At 34.7% G+C, this 15,233-nt stretch overlaps 1 protein-coding gene across 1 annotated transcript in view; it reads left to right on the top strand.

Moving 5' to 3' along the window:
- DYNC2H1 (dynein cytoplasmic 2 heavy chain 1) overlaps positions 1–15,233 on the top strand; it is a 364,114-nt gene that overhangs the window by 132,896 nt on the left and 215,985 nt on the right. The window contains exons 60-63 of the mRNA XM_029208148.1: positions 1,909–1,995; positions 4,347–4,473; positions 12,761–12,902; positions 13,481–13,590. Of these exons, the coding sequence (XP_029063981.1) occupies positions 1,909–1,995; positions 4,347–4,473; positions 12,761–12,902; positions 13,481–13,590 (466 nt within the window). The remainder of the gene's footprint in view (positions 1–1,908; positions 1,996–4,346; positions 4,474–12,760; positions 12,903–13,480; positions 13,591–15,233) is intronic.

Genomic DNA, 15,233 nt, shown 5'->3' with positions numbered 1-15,233 from the left:
GTAGATTTTAGAAATTTAGAGCTTTTATATTTTTTTCTCTAAGTTTTAGGAAACTTTTAGTATATCATTTCCAAAACGTTATCTGGCAGGTGTGGGGAAAATTTAACAATTTACTTTTGGGGCTTAAACTTTTAATTTGCTATTGTTACTAAGTTAGTATTATATTTTATCTCATTTGTTCTAAATGCAGACTAAGAGATATGTTATGTTCATGATCATTCACCTTTTGAAATTATCTATTACTTCTTACTCTACACAAGGAGATTTTTAGCTGCCTAAGTTTCTTATTTTTTTCAATATAATTACATGAAATATTTGTGTTAAATCATATTAAATATGATTATATATTTTGATTATATAAATTTTTTTACAGCTTGGATATATCATGTTTTATGAGTATATTTCCTTGTATACCTTTTGTTATGCTTAATAATTGCCTTATTTTTTCAATTGATTATTTTTTTTCTGTTTATGTATCACATATTTATCCATAGTCTTTTTGTCAGACCCTAAAACGTATTTGGAATCTATGTGTTCTATTTAATTTTTTCTTAGTACTCTCCTACTTAGAGCCTTTTGTCCTCCTGTTTCAAGGTGAGTTAGTTCTTCCCCAGGCCTGCAGTCTACAGCTTAAGTTATCTTGAGATTGCTTTTCACCATTATTCTGGGGTTATATTTGTCTCTTTTCTGATCATATTCTCTTATTTTGGGTCTTTGTCTTTCTCTTTCATAGTTAGTCCCTCATTTTTCTGGAACACATCCTCCATAGTAGCTTCTTAAGCAAGGTTATATGGGATAAAAAATATTTTGAGATTTGCATGTCTAAAATTATCTGTATTATATACTATTATATGTGATTATAATTGGGCTGGGTTTAAAATACTAGACTAGAAATAAATTAATCTCATGATTTTGAAGGCCTTATTCTATTATAGTAGTTCTCAAAATGTGGTCCCTGAACCAGCAGCATCAATGTTACCTGGGAAATTGTTAAAAGAGCAAATTTTTGATCTCCATCAAGGCTTATTGAATCAGATATGCTGGGGAATGAGACCTTGCAATCTGTGTTTAGACAAAAACTCAAGTTGATTTGTGCAATGCACAAATGCCCAGCAGTGCATGGCAGTGTGGACTGGCCATTTGATGACAACTTCTCAATATTTGTGGGTATTTTTGAGAGGGGTAAGCCAGTCATTTCTCTAGAAGAATCCTAATATCTTCTGCCTAGGGATTGAGTAGGGGTGGTTGGGGGTGGGTAAGGGGCATAAGGTTTGACTTTCAGGGATGTATGTAGAGGATAGTCTGCTCTCAATGCAGGAGGGATTCTGAGGTCAAATGTTGTATTATCAATTATTAAACAATCTTCTGTATTTAGCTCTATTATTTTCTTCAGAGGTACCTGTTGTCTACATTTCCTGAACATTTTTGAATACTTCTTTTCACCTATCTTCTTGCAGTCATTTAACTTTTGCCCTTTTGTATTTTGGTATGTCAGTTATCACCTTTCAGAATTTTATTAAAATTACTCCTTTGTAGTACTTTTCTCTTTCTTTGTCTTTTTTCTTGTGCGTGTATGTTTTAATTTATTCCCTTGGTTTCATTTTAGTAGGATTTTAGAAGGGATAGAAGATAAGTGAATACTTTTAGTCTTCCATTTTTATCTAGAAATCTGTGGGCATAAGTGTTTTAAAATATAGATTCCTGGAAGTGGTATGGTTAGGTCAGAGAATACACTTAAATTATAGCATGGCTTTTCAAATCAAATTCTAAGTGAAGGTATTATAACTACTGAATTATTGATAGTTTTCATTGTCATTTATTTACTGCACAATTACATTTTAAGGTGCTGTTGTGGCTTTTTGTTGATAACTAAAGTAGAATGACTTATAAAATTGAATTATATTTTAGAAATTTGCGGAAAACTGAAGACAGAAAAAGGAAACTAGAGGAGCTTCTTAATTCTGTTGGTCAAAAAGTGTCAGAACTCAGAGAAAAGTAAGTTAAGTTTTGAAATGTATTTTGAATATTTGAAAACATACCTCAACTAATACTTAAATTTTGAAAATCTTAGTTATAATCACTGTCTTAATTTTTTGGTATCTCTAAAAGGGGGAAGGATGTAAAATAATATAGAATGTCTTCCTTTTTAAAAACATTTAATAAGAACAAAAATATTTTAAGTTTCTGTATTCCCAAGCATTGGAAAATTGAGCAGGAAGAATTGAATGTAATGTGTTAATGCTGGGAGTGTTTACATTTGGAATTCCCATTTCTTTATAATTTTGACTTCAAGATTTTAGACTCCTTTATTTCAGATGATGCTATAGGACCACCTATTGCATAATATTTCCAGAGGTATATGATCATGTTAAAAAATTTTTGTCTTTTTAACTTTGCCCTTTTTGGTATTAAAAAATATTCCTTCATGCAAATATTATTCTCAAATTTAAGAAGCATTTATGAATGTGATTAATCTTAAAACCTTTCATGTACCTCTGTGTTCCTGTGATTGCTTTTTAATATAGGATAGAAAATATTGGTATGGGAATTATTATAAATGTGGAAGCATTTTCCTTTAAGAATTGTGAAGATTGGAAAACTGGAGAATGTGTCATTAAATATAGCATATGTTATCACTTGCTTTCAGTTTTATGAGAGTAAAACTTTTCTATAAACATATTTTTTCTTTAAGTGGTGTGTTATGTATCCTTTTCTTTCTTATGAAAGAAATGCAAATTATTGCACCAAGAAAAAAATTCATCAGACTGAAAACTATGAATTTTTTTCTCTACAGCGTTAGAAAACAGTTATCTCTTTTACATTTATATATATTTATTTATAGAGAATAAACAAAAAAATCTTCAAACCCATAAATTCAATGTTTTTCATATTCCTGAATGTTTTTTATGTTAGACATACAGAAATGAAATCACATAATTTCCTTCCTGGTATAATTAGAGAAGTATAAGGAAAATAATATATTATTTTCAGTGTTACATGCTCCGAATCAGTGCTTAATAATACTCAGATAATTGTCAAATATTTATTGAGTGGTTAGCTTATGATACCAATGTTTGACTCCATTTGTTAGTCATTTGCATGTGTCAGGTGTTGTCCTAGGCACTTTACATATTTATCATTTTTAATACTTAAAACAACACTGAGAGGTGGATATTCTTACATTTTGCAGACTAGGAAGCTAAAGATTGGAAAAATTTATTTGCCTAAGTTAAGCAGTTAGTAAATGACTAAGCAAGCATTAGATCTTGTATTTGACTCCATGAAGTTCCTTTTCTTAGTCACTATACTATACTACCAGTATTTTGGAAGGATTATTATGAAAACCTTCTGAATAATATTACTGAGGACCTTGTGGATAATGTGACTGAGGAATTGAATTTTTAATTTTATTTATGTGGCTACCATTTTGGGCAAGTGGCTCCTAGAGTCTTATGTCTAGGGAAGGGAGGAATAGAGCACTTAGAGAGGCAATAAAAGTACTGTAAAATGCCTGGAACTTTATATCAGACACACCCATATATGAATTTTAGATCCTCTGCTTACTGTTGGGGAGACCTGTGCAATAATCTGTTTGGATTTAAGTCTCCATATTTATAAAATGAGAATTGTAATACTTATTTTCAACTATTCTGAGAATTGGCAGAATCCTGAGCATTTTGAAGGCACTTACATATTTGTCGAAGGACTAAGTAATAGGAATATTACTATTATATTTAATAAAATAATATATATGTACAAGTATTTTTAAGGAAAATAATTTAAAAGTTTTAAACTTTAGCAAATGGGCACATAGGGAGAGAACATATCTGATGGGCTGAATATATCAGGTGAGCTTTAAGATTTTATTTATATTTTTGATAGGTATATATTTGAGGGAGTTAGAGTGAGGGGTGAGATAGGGATAAGGAAGGAGGTGGAAAGTATTCTAGGCAAATGGAACATCGTGTTGAAGGGCACAGCAGATAAAAGATAGGGCATTGTCTGAAAATATAAAATTCTTCCGATATTGACATATAGTTTTACTGAATTGAGTAAAATGAAATAAAACTGAAAAGATAGATCAATATTATGACTGGGCCTTTGAATGTCTTATTCATAAGTTTATACATAATGTAGTAGGACATCAACGCCCTGTGAGAATGTTCCCCTTTAAATGTATGTGTTGGTATTGTGTCTCTTACATTAATGATATTTTATATGCAAATATTATCAATATTATAGTTAATTAAATTATTGTATAAAAGTTCACTTTACTATATAAGCATAATTTAATTAAATCTATCTTAAATCCAGTTGTCTTTAATTAAACTTTAATGTTTTCATAGATTTCAGAGCAGGACTTCAGAAGCTGCCAAACTTGAAGCCGAAGTAAGCAAAGCACAAGAAACAATTAAAGCTGCAGAAGTCTTGATTAATCAGCTTGACAGAGAACACAAGAGGTGGAATGCGCAGGTTTGTTTGAAAGAGAGGTCATAAAGAGGCATTGTTTAAAACACAGGAAATGTGTAAGATAATGTATTTGTTAACAAAATGAAAAGGAAAAATATCCATTAAATTTCAGCCCTGGCTTAGGATAAATTATCTAGATATTAATGGCCATGATGTGAATTAATCTTTTTTTTTTAACATCTTTATTGGAGTATAATTGCTTTACACTGGTGAGTTAGTTTCTGCTGTATAACAAAGTGAATCAGCTATACATAAACATATATCCCCATATCTCCTCCTGCTTGCGGCTCCCTCCCACACTTCCTATCCCACCCCTCTAGGTAGGTGGACAGAAAGCACCGAGCTGATCTCCCTGTGCTATGTGACTGCTTCCCACTAGCTATCTGTTTTACATTTGGTAGTGTATATATGTCCATGCCACTCTATCACTTTGTCCCAGCTTACTCTTTCCCCTCCCTGTGTCCTCAAGTCCATTCTCTATGTCTGCGTCTTTATTCCTGTCCTGCCCCTAGGTTCTTCAGAACCATTTTTTTTAGATTCCATATATGTGTGTTAGCATACGGTATTTGTTTTTCTCTTTCTGACTTACTTCACTCCGTATGACAGTATCTATGTCCATCTACCTCATTACAAATAACTCAGTTTCGTTTCTTTTTATGCCTGAGGAATATTCCATTGTATATATGTGCCACATCTTCTGTATCCATTCATCTGTTGATGGACACTTAGGTTGCTTACATGTCCTGTATATTGTAAATAGTGCTGCAATGAACATTGTGGTACATGTCTCTTTTTGAATTATGGTTTTCTCAGGGTATATGCCCAGTAGTGGGATTACTGGGTCGTATTGTAGTTCTCCTTGTAGACTTTCCACCATTGTATATTCTTGCCTCCTTTGTCAAAAATAAGGTGACCACATGTGCGTGGGTTGATCTCTGGGCTTTCTATCCTGTTCCATTGATCTATATTTCTGTTTTTGTGGCAATACCATTCTGTCTTGATTACTGTGGCTTTGTAGTATAGTCTGAAGACAGGGAGCCTGATTCCTCCAGCTCCAGTTTTCTTTCTCAAGATTGCTTTGGCTATTCGGGGTATTTTGTGTTTCCATAAAAATTGTGAAATTTTTTGTTCTAGTTCTGTGAAAAATGCCATTGGTAGTTTGATAGGGATTGCACTGAATCTGTAGATTGCTTTGGGTGGTATAGTCATTTTCACAGAGTTGATTCTTCCAATCCAAGCACATGGTATATCTCTCCATCTGTTTGTATCATCTTTAATTTCTTTCATCAGTGTGTTAGAGTTTTCTGCATACAGGTCTTTTGTCTCCTTAGGTAGGTTTATTCCTAGGTATTTTATTCTTTTTGTTGCAGTGGTAAATGGGAGTATTTCCTTAATTTCTCTTTCAGATTTTTCATCATTAGTGTATAGGAATGCAGGAGATTTCTGTGCATTAATTTTGTATCCTGCTACTTTAGCAAATTCATTGATTAGCTCTAGTAGTTTTCTGGTAGCATCATTGCGATTCTCTATGAATAGTATCATGTCATCTGCAAACAGTGACAGTTTTACTTCTTCTTTTCCGATTTGGATTCGTTTTATTTCTTTTTCTTGTCTGATTGCTGTGGCTAAAACTTCCAAAACTATGTTGAATAAGAGTGGTGAGAGTGGGCAACCTTGTCTTGTTCCTGATCTTAGTGGAAATGGTTTCAGTTTTTCACCATTGAGAATGATGTTGGCTGTGGGTTTGTTATATATGGCCTTTATTATGTTGAGGTAAGTTCCCTCTATACCTATGTTCTGTAGAGTTCTTATCATAAGTGGGTGTTGAATTTTGTCGAAAGCTTTTTCTATGTCTATTGAGATGATCATATGGTTTTCTCCTTCAATTCGTTAATATGCTTTATCACATTGATTGATTTGCGTATATTGAAGAATCCTTGCATTACTGGAATAAACCCCACTTGATCAGGGTGTATGATCCTTTTAATGTGCTGCTGGATTCTGTTTGCTAGTATTTTGTTGAGGATTTTTGCATTTATGTTTATCAGTGATATTGGTCTAATTTTCTTTTTTGGTGACATCTTTGGTTTTGTTATCAGGGTGATGGTGGCCTCGTACGATGAGTTTAGGAGAGTTCCTCCCTCTACTATATTTTGGAAGAGGTTCAGAAGGGTAGGTGTTAGCTCTTCTCTAAATGTTTAATAGAATTTGCCTGTGAATCCATCAGGTCCTGAGCTTTTGTTTGTTGGAAGATTTTTTTTTTTTTTGCAGTACGCGAGCCTCTCACTGTTGTGGCCTCTCCCGTTGCAGAGCACAGGCTCTGGACGCACAGGCTCAGCGGCCATGGCTCATGGGCCCAGCCGCTCTGCGGCATGTGGGATCTTCCTGGACCAGGGCACGAACCCGTGTCCCCTGCATCGGTAGGCGGACTCTCAACACTGTGCCACCAGGGAAGCCCTGTTGGAAGATTTTTAATCACAGTTTCAATTTCAGTGCTTGTGATTGGCCCGTTTATATTTTCTGTTTCTTCCTGGTTCAGTCTCGGGAGGTTGTGCTTTTCTAAGAATTTGTTCATTTCTTCCAAGTTGTCCATATCATTGGCATATAGTTGCTTGTAGTAATCTCTCATGATCCTCTGTTTCTCTGCAGTGTCAGTTGTTACTTCGCCTTTTTCATTTCTAATTCTGTTGATTTGAGTCTTCTCCCTTTTATTCTTGATGAGTCTGGCTAGTGGTTTATCAATTTTGTTTATCTTCTCAAAGAACCAGCTTTTAGTTTTATTGATCTTAGCTATTTTTTTCTCCATTTCTTTTTCATTTATTTCTAATCTGATATTTATGATTTCTTTCCTTCTGTTAACTTTGGGATTTTTTTGTTCTTCTTTCTCTGATTGCTTAAGGTGTAAGTTTAGGTTGTTTATTTGAGATATTTCTTGTTTCTTGAGGTAGGATTATATTGCTATAAACCTCCCTCTTAGAACTGCTTTTGCTGCATCCCCTAGGTTTTGGGTCGTAGTGCTTTCATTGTCACTTGTTTCTAGGTTTTTTCCTTTGATTTCTTCAATGATCTCTTGGTTATTTAGTAGTGTATTGTTTAGCCTTCATGTGTTTGTATTTTTTTACAGATTTTTTCCTGTAGTTGATATCTAGTTTCATAGCATTGTGGTCGGAAAAGATACTTGATAGGATTTCAATTTTCTTAAATTTACCAAGGCTTGATTTGTGACCCATGATATGATCTATCCTGGAGAATATTCCATTAGCACTTGAGAAGAAAGAGTATTCTGTTGTTTTTGGATGGAATGTCCTTTAAATATCAATTAAGTCCATCTTGTTTAAGGTATCATTTAATGTTTGTGTTTCCTTTTTTATTTTCATTTTGGATGATCTATCCATTGGTGAAAGTGGGATGTTAAAGTCCCCTACTATGATTGTGTTACTATCGATTTCCCTGTTTATGGCTGTTAGTATTCGCCTTAAGTATTGAGGTGCTCCTATGTTGGGTGTATAAATATTTACAATTGTTATATCTTCTTCTTGGATTGATCCCTTGATCATTATGTAGTGTCCTTCTTTGTCTCTTGTAATAGTCTTTATTTTAAAGTCTATTTTGTCTGATACGAGAATTGCTACTCCATCTTCCTTCTGATTTGTATTTGCATGGAATATCTTTTTCCATCCCCTCACTTTCAGTTTGTATGTGTCCCTGGGTCTGAAGTGGGTCTGTTGTAGACTGCATATATATAGGTCTTGTTTTTGTACCCATTCAGGTGTCTATGTGTTTTGGTTGGAGCACTTAATCCATTTACATTTAAGGTAGTTATCAATATATGTGTTCCTATTACCATTTTATTAATTGTTTTGGATTATTGTAGGTCTTTTCCTTCTCTTGTGTTTCCTGCCTAGAGAAGTTCCTTTAGGATTTGTTGTTAAACTGGTTTGATGGTGCTAAATGCTCTTAGCTTTTGCTTGTCTGTAAAGGTTTAATTTCTCCATCGAATCTGAATGATATCCTTTCTGGGTAGAGTAATCTTGGTTGTAGGTTTTTCTCTCATCACTTTAAATATGTCCTCCCACTCCCTTCTGGTTTGCAGAGTTTCTGCTGAAAGATCAGCTGTTAACCTTATGGGGATTCCCTTGTATGTTATTTGTTGCTTTTCCCTTGCTGCTTTTAATATTTTTTATTTGTATTTCATTTTTAATAGTTTGATTAATATGTGTCGTGGAGTATTTTTCCTTGGATTTATCCTGTATGGGACTCTCTGTGCTTCCTGGACTTGATTGACTATTTCCTTTCCCATATTAGGGAAGTTTTCAACTATAATCTCTTCAAATATTTTCTCAGTCCCTCTCTTTTTCTCTTCTTCTTCTGGGACCCCTATAATTCGAATGTTGGTGCATTTAATGTTGTCCCAGAGGTCTATGAGACTGTCTTCAATTCTTTTCATTCTTTTTTCTTTATTCTGCTATGCAACAGTTATTTCCACTGTTTTAACTTTCAGGTCACTTATTTGTTCTTCTGCCTCAGTTATTCTGCTATTGATTCCTTCTAGAGAATTTTTAATTTCATTTTTTGTGTTGTTCATCATTGTTTGTTTGCTCTTTAGTTCTTCTAGGTCCTTGTTAAACGTTTCTTGTATTTTCTCCATTCTATTTCCAGGATTTTGGATCATCTTTACTATCATTACTCTGAACTCTTTTTCAGGTAGACTGACTATTTCCTCTTCATTTGTTTGGTCTGGTGGGTTTTTACATTGCTCCTTCATCTGTTGTGTATTTCTCTGTCTTCTCATTTTCTTAACTTACTGTGTTTGGGGTCTCCTTTTCGCAGGCTGCAGGTTCGTAGTTCCTGTTGTTTTTGGTGTCTGCCTCCAGTGGGTAAGGTTGGTTCAGTGGGTTGTGTAGGTTTCCTGGGGGAGGGGACTGGTGCCTGTGTTCTGGTGGATGAGGCTGGATCTTGTCTTTCTGGTGGGCAGGACCATGTCTGTTGGTGTGTTTTGGGTTGTCTGTAACCTTATTATGATTTTAGGCTGCCTCTCTGGTAACGCGTGGGGTTGTGTTCCTCTCTTGCTAGTTGTTTGGCATAGGGTGCTGTAGCTTGCTGGTCATTTAGTGGAGCTGGGCCTTTGCGTTGAGATGGAGATCTCTGAGAGAGCTTTTGCTGTTTGATATTACGGGTGGGGCCGGGAAGTCTCTGGTGGACCCATGTCCTGAACTCAGCTCTCCCACCTCAGATGCTCAGGCTTGACACCTGGCTGGAACAGCAAGACTCTGTCAGCCACATGGCTCAGAAGAAAAGGGAGAAAAAAAAGAAAGAAAGAAAAAAATTAAATTGAAAAGTAAAAAATATTATTAAAAATAAAAAAATAAAAAAATAATAAAAAAAGAGAGAGCAACCAATCCAAAAAACAAATCCACCAATGATAACAAGCAGTAAAATGTATACTAAAAAAAAAAAAAAAAAGCCACCACACAGAACCCTAAGACGAATGATAGAAGCAAAGCTATACAGACAAAATTACACAAAGAAGCATATCCATACACAGTCACAAAAGGAGAAAAAGGAAAAATATTTATATATGTATAAAAAGGAAGAATTCAACCAAATCAGTAAGTAAATCTGCCAGTGATAATAAGCTCTAAATACTAAAGTAAGATAAACATAAAACCAGAAACAAATTATATGCAGAAAGCAAACCCCAAGTCTGCAGTTACTCCCAAAGTCCACTGCCTCAGTTTTGGGATGTTTCATTGTATATTCAGATTTTCCAAAGATGCAGGGTACGTCAAGTTGACTGTGGAGTTTTAATCCGCTGCTTCTGAGGCTTCATGGAGAGATTTCCCTTTTTCTTCTTTGTTCGCCCAGCTCCTGGGGTTCAGCTTTGGATTTGGCCCTGCCTCTGCTTGTAGGTCGCTTGAGGGCATCTGTTCCCTGCCCAGATGGGACAGGATTAAAGCAGCAGCGTATTAGGGGTCTCTGGCTTACTCAAGCCAGGGGGAGGGAGGGGTACGGAATGTGGGTTGAACCTACAGCGGCAGAGGTCAGCATTTTGTTGCAACAGCCTGAGGCATGCCATGTGTTCTCCTGGGGAAGTTGTTCCTGGATCACAGGACCCTGGCAGTGGTGGGCTGCACAGGCTGCCGGGAGGGGAGGTGTGGATAGTGACCTGTGCTTGTACACAGGCTTCTTGGTGGCAGTAGCAGCAGCCTTAGTGTCTCATGCCCATCTCTGGTGTCTGCGCTGATAGCCACGGCTTGCGCCTGTCTCTGGAGCTCATTTACATGGTGCTCTGAATCCCGTCTCCTTGCACACTACAAAACAATGGTGTCTTGCCTCTTACGCAGTTCCAGACATTTTACCGGACTCCCTCCCGTCTAGCTGAGGCGCACTAGCCCCCTGCCGGCTGTGTTCACACAGCCAACCCAAGTTCCCTCCCTGGGATCTGACCTCTGAAACCCGAGTCTCCACTCCCAGCCCCCACCTGTCCCTGTGGGTGAGCAGACAAGCCTCTCAGACTGGTGAGTGCTGGTCGGCACCGATCCTCTGTGCAGGAATCTCTCCACTTTGCCCTCCGCACCCTGTTGCTGCACTCTTCTCCATGAACCTGAAGCTTCCCCCCCCCACCCCCTGTCTCCACCAGTGAAGGGGCTTCCTAGTGCGTGGAAATTTTTCCGACTTCACAGCTCCCTCCCACTGGTGCAGGTCCCGTCCCTATTCTTTTGTCTCTGTTTTTTCTTTTTTCTTTTGCCCTACCCAGGTACATGGGGAGCTTTTTGCCTTTTAGAAAGTCTGAGGTCTTCTACCAGCGTTCAGTAGGTTTTCTGTAGGAGTTGTTCCACATGTAGATGTATTTCTGATGTATTTGTGGGGAGGAAGGTGATCTCCACGTCTTACTCCCCCGCCATCTTGAAGCTCTGCTGTGAATTAATCTTTAAGCAAAATATCTTTATATGAATGGATTTTAGACAAAGCATCCTATTCCTCTTTTAGTTAGGAAAAGGTAGTGGTAAAAATGAGTTGTGGAAAATTTAGTACTGTTTAGAGCCTTTTTTGGACTTACCTTTACCAAGACAGTCCTCTTAGGATTTGACACTGTCAGGTATTTATTTGTGTTTGAGATTCTCTCTTATTTCAACTTTGTTAAAGTGTTGTCTCTTGTTTTTGTTCATTTGTTTTGATTTTGTTTTTGTTTTAAGCAGTTAGATTCCTGCCTTTGCTGGATCCTCCTCATCTGCTTATCCAATAATGTCAATTGCCCCCTCAGTATTCTCTTCCTCAGCTCCTTTCTCTGCAGATATTCTAGGAATTCTCATCCAGTCTTAAGAATATCACCCAAATGATGATGCTGACCAGAGCTATGTTTCTAATCTGCTGACTTTTAAATTCATATTTGTAACTACACCTTAGATATTGGCATTCAGCTGTCTCCGGAACTCAAATACATGTCTAAATTAACTTATTTTCTTTTCTCATATGAAATCTCTTTTATTTCCTATGTCTCATAAGGCATCTTTCTTATAGGCATCAAAACTAAAAATATGTGGATTATCTTAGACTCCTTCTATTAATTTGTATCCCTTTGCAAATATCCCTCATATTTGTCTTCCCTCCTTAATTCTCTTCTTTTTCTTTTTTCACCTGAATTCTCCTGCCTTGTCTTTCTCCTATCTGACCCTTTAATTAGTTGATTCTTATTTGTCAGCTGAATTATCTTTCTAAAACCCAGTCTCATTACATGACTCACTGCTCTGTTTAAACACTTTCAGTGGCTCATTATTACCACAGGTTAAAACTGAAGCAACTTTGCATGGCATAGGAAGACTTTCAAATCTTCCTCCTTCCAGTCAATTCTGTGTTTCTCTTTTCATTATTCCTATTTTGGTACTCTTTCTGCTCAGGCTTATGCATTAGCCACACTATGCTTCTAATTAAAGAGTCTCCGTGCTTAATTTTTGTTTTTTACCTTTGCTCATACTCTGTGTATCTAAATCATGTTTTTCAAAGTGATGCTAATTCACAGTGTTTATTAGAATTATTAGGAAATTTCAATGACAAAATATATTCTTCTTTACAGATATGTTGGGATTTTATACATTGTTTTAATATCACAGCAAGGTCTGAGGTCTTGCTGGTATTTTTACATTTCGACAATTTTGTTCAGACATGTTATTACTTTAAACCAATAAATGATTTTTTCTATAGGCAGAACTTCAATTTGTGAAGCTATCAATATTTTTTTTCTATCTTAGAACATATCCGTATGTTGCTCTCTCTCTCCTTTTTTTTCCAGGTTACAGAGATAACAGAGGAATTAGCTACTCTTCCTAAAAGAGCTCAGCTAGCTGCTGCATTTATTACATATCTTTCTGCTGCTCCTGAGGGTCTGAGAAAAACCTGTTTGGTAGAATGGACCAAGTCAGCTGGTCTTGAAAGTTTGTATTTAGTTATTCATAAATTTGAAATTTCAGTATACTAAAAAGCACATCTTTTGATTTTTGTCATTTTACTTTTTTTTAAATGGGGAAAATTTTCTGTAAGTTAAAGGATACCATAGCTACTTTAGATTTGCTAAATTCTACAGATGTTCTGAGAATTGCTTTATTATAATGACTCTTCTACCCATAAAATCTCTTTTTGAAACTGACACCACTGAATTATTTTGATGTTGTATGAATGCAGTTAAACATTTTATTAATTTTTACACTAATTTCATATGGTAAGATGAGATGTAGGAATTCCAAAATTCTTTGTGAATTTTGTGGTTTTCGCAAATTATTATAGTTGTGAAACATTCATTTGATAGAAGAAATATAATTTGAGTTTCATTCCTTTGCACTTTTTAAAACGTTTTTCCTCTTTAGTTTCTGATTCTAAATGCAGAAGAATGGATTGCGTATTAAGAATGATCATGGGACTTTTGTCTGAGTATATTATAAATAGTTTTATTCCCTTTCTTTTATCAAGCATAAGATTATTGTAGTAAAGTATTATCGATATCTTAATTTTTCAGAATTTGATCTGAGGAGGTTTCTTTGTACTGAAAGTGAACAGTTAATTTGGAAAAGTGAAGGCCTACCATCAGATGACCTTTCCATAGAAAATGCTCTTGTTATCTTGCAGGTAATTAATCTACTTTAATCTTCTCATTAGAAATGTTTTTTTTTGAAGCTTGCTCCATGAACTACCTTCTTCAAATCCTTAGGCTTTCACAGTTAGTCTTAGTTAAGTAAAAGTAAAAAATATTTTGCTAATAAAAATCCATTTGTGATTCAGGTAGCGTCTCTAAAATTTTCAGTGTAATTTATTTTTTACCTTAATACAAAAGTATAAATAAAAATGGTATCATTTTGATGGCAAAATATTTTAAATTGAACTTCCTGATAATAATAGAAATGTTTTAGGGATACTTGATTCATTTGGTTATATAGTTCTTTCATCTAGAGTATATTTTAAAAATAAAAACTTTATACTTTTATTTCATTTTGTTTTACAAAGTTATGGAAAGTGAAGATGGATAAGTTTTGGGCTATAAGTTAAAGATTACCATGTGCATATTTTGGAAAATTGTTCTTTTACATAGTATATGTTTCCAAAAAGTAATTATTTAAAGTTGAAGCAATTATACCTTAATTATCAGTGAGTGTGAAAACCAAATTCAAAATCTTGTATACAAGCAAATCATTTCTTTGTATGAAGTTTGATTTTTTTTACCATTACTTTAGTTTACCTTTCTGATACAGGATTTGGAAGATAACATTTCTCCCTTGAAAATATGTTTTGTTTTTTCTGTTCTTTTTATCTCAACAGTTTATACTCTATATTACCAGTGTTTTCTTTCCTCTCTACAACCCTTCTCTCTGTCCACACACCATTTCTTTATCCCATAACTCCACATCTCAAAGAAGATATAAACATTAAATGCTTCTCCTTAGGCAGTGTAAGCTATATTATTATATGATTCATATTGTGAGTATGAATTGTGGTCCCTGTTCATTCCTGGATAATTTATTCTGTTTGATTTGACCTGTTAATCAGCTGACTGTGCTTTGACTCTATACATTGGTGTCTTACTAGCATAGAAGTCGTTGAACAAAGATTACACAATTTTGCCTTCTTTTAATTTGATTTGGCTTAAACTTTAATTTATTTTTTAAACATTTTTATCATTATTTTTCACACTAGAATTACAAATCTGGAACTCTAAATGTGTATGTAAATAAATTCATTACAACCTAGTACTTTTTATCATATTTGTTATTCCTTTCCCAAGGTTTCATAGTCACTCCTTTTTTCAGTACTCCAAGAAAGCAATTGTTTGCAGATTAAAAAAAAAAATACTAGTTTAAGAATTTTTCTTTTTTATTCCATAACAAATCAGAGGCTTTTAGAAAAAATATATCACAATAATTTTTATTTTTTACTGATAATAGTAATTGAAAATATTTACTTTTGTATTCTGAATTAAATTGTCTTTCATGATGAATTTGGGGGATATTGTCTTTGAAATTAATTTTAATGACAAGCTTAGTTTACTTTGTATTTAATATTGCCAAGTTTCTTACAGACACATAGGCATTTATATGACAAAACAAAACCATTTGGACAAACTTGTTAGAGTAATTAGTCATTTTGTTGAAATGAATTTTCCATTATGGTTAACATTTTATCTTAATTCTAAGGTGGACTAGATTTAGAATAAACTTGTAGTTGCGTGTGTGGTTGGATACAACAAGTCTATAACATCTACTCATTAACATTACCAT

This window comes from Monodon monoceros, unplaced genomic scaffold (genome assembly GCF_005190385.1).
Source record: "Monodon monoceros isolate NGI ecotype Baffin Bay Population unplaced genomic scaffold, NGI_Narwhal_1 Super_Scaffold_7, whole genome shotgun sequence".
In the NCBI taxonomy this organism is placed as follows: domain Eukaryota; kingdom Metazoa; phylum Chordata; class Mammalia; order Artiodactyla; family Monodontidae; genus Monodon; species Monodon monoceros.
The sequence above is the reverse complement of the archived record's forward strand: the minus strand, read 5'-3'. Positions and strand labels throughout refer to the sequence as shown.